General features: G+C 42.2%; 1 protein-coding gene across 2 annotated transcripts; it reads left to right on the top strand.

Moving 5' to 3' along the window:
* The first annotated feature begins 276 nt into the window (after positions 1-276).
* SNRPD1 (small nuclear ribonucleoprotein D1 polypeptide 16kDa) lies at positions 277-5421 on the top strand. 2 transcript variants are annotated; one of them, XM_010192636.1, is made up of 3 exons: positions 277-349; positions 2605-2796; positions 5242-5421. In XM_010192636.1, the coding sequence occupies exons 1-3, from the start codon at positions 280-282 to the stop codon at positions 5316-5318; spliced, it is 339 nt and encodes a 112-aa protein (XP_010190938.1). In that variant the 5' UTR covers positions 277-279; the 3' UTR covers positions 5319-5421. The 2 variants fall into 2 exon arrangements, with proteins under 2 accessions (XP_010190938.1, XP_010190939.1); XM_010192637.1 differs by having other exon boundaries at positions 280-351; positions 2730-2796; positions 5242-5318.
* Positions 5422-6079: the final 658 nt, after the last annotated feature.

A 6079-nucleotide genomic window follows, 5' to 3' on the forward strand; every position in this document is an offset into this window, starting at 1 on the left:
TCCTTCTTTGTACAGTAATGGCTGGAAGTGGGACGCTGGGTTCGACAGTGTGTCAGTCCTGTGTCCCGGCTCCCGGAGTTTGATGGGATGTGAGATGGGGCCTCGGGTTTGTATCTTGCTCTCGTCTTGCTTTATTAAACGTCTCCAGCAAACTCTTGTCAGTTCTGAGAGTGCTGTCTGTGGCAGCTGGGGATGTGTGAACGCTTGGTGCATGTTGGTTTTCTATAGCAGGATGTTGATGTAAGGTTTTGTGTAATTTTTCTTAATTTTAGGTTTCTAATGAAGCTGAGTCATGAGACTGTGACCATTGAACTGAAGAATGGGACGCAGGTGCATGGAACAATCACAGGTATAGCAGGGTGGGAGACTTCATTGCCGTTTACCTTTCTGCTAACAACTGGCAGCTGTAGTTTGCGCTGAGCTTTCTCACTTTGCACTCCCTCTTGTGCGGGGACCTTCCTTGTGAGATGCAGGAGGTGTTCTTTTTTAATTCACATCTTTATGCGTAGGCTTAAAGTGAGATTGTTACAGAAGAGCCTGGACACTTGCAGGAGTTGCTGGAGGCGGTAAATTTGCTGTAGCCCTGGAGCCTCTGAGCCTGCCTGCAGGCTTTTTTTACAAAAGGCTTGGGGGTGAAGGAAGTAAACTTTCCCAAACTGCTGGCAAAGCTGGTGTAAGCATCGCATTCTTTTCGAATTTTAGCAGCATGATAATGCCGGTGAGGTGCTTTTACTACTAGGTTAAACTGGTAGTGGATATACAGCTCTGGTTTTGTAAGATGTTTCAGTACCTCTGAGTTCCGTTTGTGAAATTGTAGCTGTAGTCATACAAAAACGATACAGCTGAATCGCCAGAAGAGGGGGAAGTTTTTGTAATGGTAGTGCAGATAAATGGCAGATGCTAAGTGTTGATATGGTCTTAAATCAGTTAAACTTTGTAGGCAATTATAATCTAAAAATTAATTCTTTCTCTTGAGCATGGTTAAGGTGAACTTACATGGAAAAGTCTCTTAGCATCATATGCTTGCATTAATTTTGTGACACAGATCTGAGAATAGGTAGTTTGATGGGGTGTACAAGGCAAAAAAGAATCCTGGTGTCAAGAATCTGGTCCCTTGCTGTTGCCAGAGGTCTGCGATAGAAGTTTGTGGGTGTAATTGTCTGGCAAGGGTTTCTTTGTATCACTGAACTGGCCATTGCAGGAAAAGCCATGATGGTTCATTATGTGGTTCTCCTACATATTGAAAAACGCGTGGGCTCTTTCTTTCGTTTGCTCTAATCATATGAGTGAGGGATATTGTTCTGAGGACATCAACACTGGTGTTACTTCAGGGATGATCAGGTACATAGGTGCGGCACATCGTACGTAATGAAGGAAACCCTTACAGTGAAGTTGATGAACATGCTTGATCTTTCCTTTGCTCACCCCTGGCTGTTCTTAGAAGCTCTTCTGCCAAGATGCTGTTAAAAAAAAAATGAAATTCCGACTTGGCAGAGTTGTACTCCAGGGAATTGCTTCGGTGCTTTTTTGGCCGGTAGCACTCGGCTGAGATTTGGCAGTTAAAAACTGGCATTATTTAGCAGCCGGATCCATCAGCTTTGATTAGACCTGAATGCACCACCCTGGTGCCTGATTGCAGCATGCTCTGTTGAACCCAGCTAGGTAGGTAGCAAACAAACTGCTTGTCTCCTGGCCTCACTGCTCCTGCAGGCTTAATTGTTGAGCAAAGTCTCTCTTTTTTTTCTGCTAAGAATCTGTAAAAATGTTGAGTGTAATCCATATTTCTAAAATGGCAACCTTCCCGTAATTGCAGTGTTTGTAAACTACAGTTTCCATCTTTTGCCTAAATTTTTGATCTGAAAAAGTTACTCTCATTTTGATCTTCTTTGAGTACAATTCCCATGCAAGACTTGTGATACACAAAATAAAAATTAATATACGGTGCTTTTTAATGCTTTTCAGGGCTGTTATTCACTATGTGCATTAACTAAGATGTTTTTTCTAGTTTTGGATTAGGCATAGCACAGCGTAGTGGGCACAGCACTGATTCCATACAGTTCTTACATAGTGGCTGTTCAAGGAGTTTGTAGCCACAGTGATTGTTCCTCACACCGGTGTATTTTACGTACTTTTATAGAAGATACCACACCAGTATTAGATGTATTTTATCAGAAGATAAATGCTGCCCTGGCAGTTGGACTCCCTTCTGAGGCTTACAGAAAGAGGAAATGATCAGGTTCTTTTTCCTCCTCAAAGGTTGGTTATCCTTCTTTAAAGAGTCAAAAGACTAGTCTTGGACTTCTGTCAAAAGCAGCAGTTCATTTGTTATACAAAGGAATTGTTTTAACCATTTATAAAATTGCTCTGGCTGTTGCTAAGACCTAGGTAAAGATACCTAGCAGTGAGGTGTTGAAGGCAGCAGGATAGGTTAGTGAACAGAATTTAAGAAGGACATGTAGTTTCCTTCAGTTAGAGGCTTAATTAATGAATGGCAGAAGTAAGTGTTAACGGGATAAATCTTGAAGCACGTGCATACCTAAAAACAGCCAACAAGGGACCGTTTTATAGGTGCTCATCTCCGAAATTAGACCTGTGTTGTTTCAGGAGTGGATGTCAGTATGAATACACATCTCAAAGCAGTGAAAATGACACTGAAGAACAGAGAGCCCGTACAGCTGGAGACGCTGAGTATTCGAGGGAATAACATCCGATACTTCATTCTGCCGGACAGTTTGCCTCTGGATACTTTGCTGGTGGATGTGGAACCAAAAGTCAAATCCAAGAAAAGAGAAGCAGGTTAGTTTGTCGTTTCCCAGTCTGTGTTTGTTCTGCCTTTGTGTGTGTTTTAGTACTCTGAACCTGAAGACATCTGATTTGAGTGTCTTACGTGTCTGCGTTTGGCAGCTGTTTCTTTCATCTTTGCACATTTGATGCGAAACTGCCTGAGTCTGCCTTGCCCACCTCCTTAGCAGCTTTAGATCTTTCTTTCATGTGAAATTGTGTATGGCTTTTCATACATCTGTTCTCAAAAATGTACATGTTTTTAAGCTTGAAAAATCTTACACTATCGCAGTCTCAGAGTTGACATTGAAGAGATTTAAATTTCCTCTTCTCCAAATGCCTGCTGCATTTCCCCAGTTTGTATGGGGAACTTCATGTAGCTTAATGAGAAAGCACAGAACAGCCTCGTGAGCAGTGCGGGATGCCTCACTGAAGTCTCACTTGGTTGTGGATAAAAATAATCTGTCAGAGAACTGAATGGGAGAGACTTGAGAACCTGAGGGAGTCCAGGCTGTGTTCCCCTGAGCAGCTCTCTCGCATTGGCTCCCAGTAGTGTTCCACTCTGCTCTTCCTGGAACTTGTTTGGTTTTATTCTTTTTTTTTTTTTCTCCAAAAAGCTGTTGGCCAAAACACTTTTCCATAGAAACCTAATAGTATAGAGAATAATTCAGTTTTAATCCACATTATTAAAGATTGATACCCAGTAAACCCCAGAAAACCTGTAGATTGTTTTCAGGCAATGTATATATTTTGCCCAGTGGTTATTCTGTGTTCTTAAAATAGTAAGGTGTAAGTGAAAGCTAATTGTGCTCTAAAATAATATCATACCGTTTCTCCTGTAATTAGTGTTTTAAGTATTTGGATCTGCAGTCTTTGATCCATGTGTATGTTATGAATTGGTGTGCTTACCTTATGGAAATGGTATAAGGAACCCTCAGGTGCGTGCATCACAAGTGCAAGTGTTATGCCTGCCATCTTTACAGAGAATAAGGATAGAGCTCCTGAGTTTTGCTCCTCTCATGCCGATTAAAAATAATCTGACCACATGGAGAATTTGGAGCGTGGTTGGATTGGTTTTTTTCTGAACTCTACAGTGTGATGTGAACAAGCACATCTCCATGTCTTTTTAATTTTGAAGGAGTAAAAGGAGCTGTGGTAGCGCTTTTTACCTTGGTTTTACCTTGCACCTTCACTGTACTGAAGCACTGGCAGGCCACAGCTGTGCTGTGCTGCGCTGTGCCTTAATCTTGCAAATGCCAGTGGGCTTCAGCAGTGCGTACCTAACGCGGGGTCTGTCCTTGGCAAAGGAAGTTGTTGGTGGAAGGCAGGTGCTGGCTGAGAGGTGTCTGAGTGCTCTGGCATTCGGTGAACACAACAAGCAGCTGATGCATCTGGATGCTGTAATCATGGAGTCAGCTGTTGATGCTTCCCTGTGTTTTACAGAAAGTCAGTTACCAGCAAAACCCTTCCCTCTTGCAGCTTTGTCCTGTGGCTCTGCTTGTTCTGCCTTCATGGTGTTTCCAACCTACATACCCTCAGGTGGAACAGAAAATTGTAGCAGCCTGCTCCTTGAATGTGGGTGCTGCTGCATGGCTCCTGCCCAGCTACGCACTTCCACAGAATTTTGAGTTTCATAGTGTCTTGTTGAATTGACAGACTTGTTTGAAATTAACCCATAACTTCAAAAGTTTCTAGGGTGGCCTTGCAACCTGATGGGGAAGGTCATAATTCTGGAGGGAAAAGGGGTGAAATTACATGTTACCATCATAGGGACCATGTACCTCCAGCAGTTGCTTGCAGCCTGAATTATTCTGTGATTGTGTGTTCCTTTACCGTTAAATAGCAGTATGTAAAAGTAGGAGCACACAGTCAAGACCTTGGCCTGAGGATTACATTTGAAATGGTTTCATCGTTGAAAACAGCAGGGGCTGCTTGGTGCTGGGATCCTTCAGAAATGCCGCCCTTTTAAATGGTGTCTGGGAAGGGCTGAGCTTAGGAATCTCACAGCGGGTTAAAACTCACTTTTCCCTTTAGCAGCATACTTTATAAACAACAGCATGAGCTGTGGCCAAAAAACCCCACTTTTCCACTGTAATGAATAGTAAACAAAATACTTTGTGTTGCCAATGCTTTTTCTGATGCATGAAAAACTAGATTTAAAAAAAAAAAAGAGGAGCAATTGTAGCTCTCCGTCAGGCTTACGCTGCATTTGGGAGCAGCCAGCTGTTACCTCCCCTTGTTTTCTGCAGTGAAGCCAAAGACAGATGGCATCTGTGGAAGTTGTGTACTGAAAAACCTAACATAAAATATAAAAATATCGTCTGAAACTTACTTAGAATTAACAGACTGCTTCCCTGCAATGAGATACTATGTTGTTTATGCTTGATGCAGAATGTTTTCATCAAAATGAAAGTATTCCTGGGTCTCACTTGATTTATCCTTTTTGTTTCATCTGTTAAGTTGCTGGAAGAGGCCGTGGCAGAGGCCGTGGCAGAGGCCGAGGTCGTGGAAGAGGAAGAGGGGGCCCAAGACGATAACTTCTCACCGCGCAACCGTTACAAATTCTGGGCAATTTCAGATATTTTTTTTGTACAGGTTTTGTTTATGGTATCCATTTTTAATAAACTGAAATGTGGAAAAGTTGTCTTTCCTTTGTTAGTGGACTCTGGGAGGGAGGAATGTCCTGTTTCTAGAGGCCGTTGCAGACTGAATGTGTCTTGTTGGTGCTGGTTGTCATTGTCAAGCTCTCACCCACCCCTGCAGGCTGTACAGTTACCCCAGAGCAAGAGACTTGCGTCAGTGTTCTTTAACAATGTTTGTATGAAATGAATCCCTCTTTTATATGGCACTTGCCCTCTTTAGTGGTTATATAGTTAAGACACTGTGTTAAGAACCTGCATCCCGTTAATGTGTCTCTAATGTCGTTCTGCAGTGAGCTCTTTTAAGTTCAGAGATAGAATTTTACTGTTTTCTATTACATGAAGCTTACAATTTAAACATGTTTTCTTTATACAAGGTTCACACAGGGAAATGAACCAGTTCTGTGGAACTGCTGGATTGTTACATCTCATGATTAAAGTATACCTGGATATGAACTTTGTCACCGCTAATGATATGGCATACCTTTTTTTGGGAGGGGTTGTAAAGCAGCTTTGTCACAGATGTCTTCTAGTGTACTTAAAGTGCATCCCTAGAAAATACGAAGTACAGCACAGTGCGCTATTACGTACTAGAAGTGTTAAGTTTACTGCTGGAGATGAGAGAACTTCTGCAGCTCATACATATTCATACATATATA

This window comes from Mesitornis unicolor, unplaced genomic scaffold (genome assembly GCF_000695765.1).
Source record: "Mesitornis unicolor isolate BGI_N332 unplaced genomic scaffold, ASM69576v1 Scaffold49179, whole genome shotgun sequence".
Classification (NCBI taxonomy): Eukaryota; Metazoa; Chordata; class Aves; order Mesitornithiformes; family Mesitornithidae; genus Mesitornis; species Mesitornis unicolor.

Coding starts and splice junctions, on each gene's coding strand:
- SNRPD1 (XM_010192636.1), top strand. CDS start 280: ATGAAGCTGAGTCATGAGACTGTGACCATTGAACTGAAGAATGGGACG. Junction 350..2,604: donor GGTGCATGGAACAATCACAG/GTATAGCAGGGT, acceptor GTGTTGTTTCAG/GAGTGGATGTCAGTATGAAT. Junction 2,797..5,241: donor ATCCAAGAAAAGAGAAGCAG/GTTAGTTTGTCG, acceptor TCATCTGTTAAG/TTGCTGGAAGAGGCCGTGGC.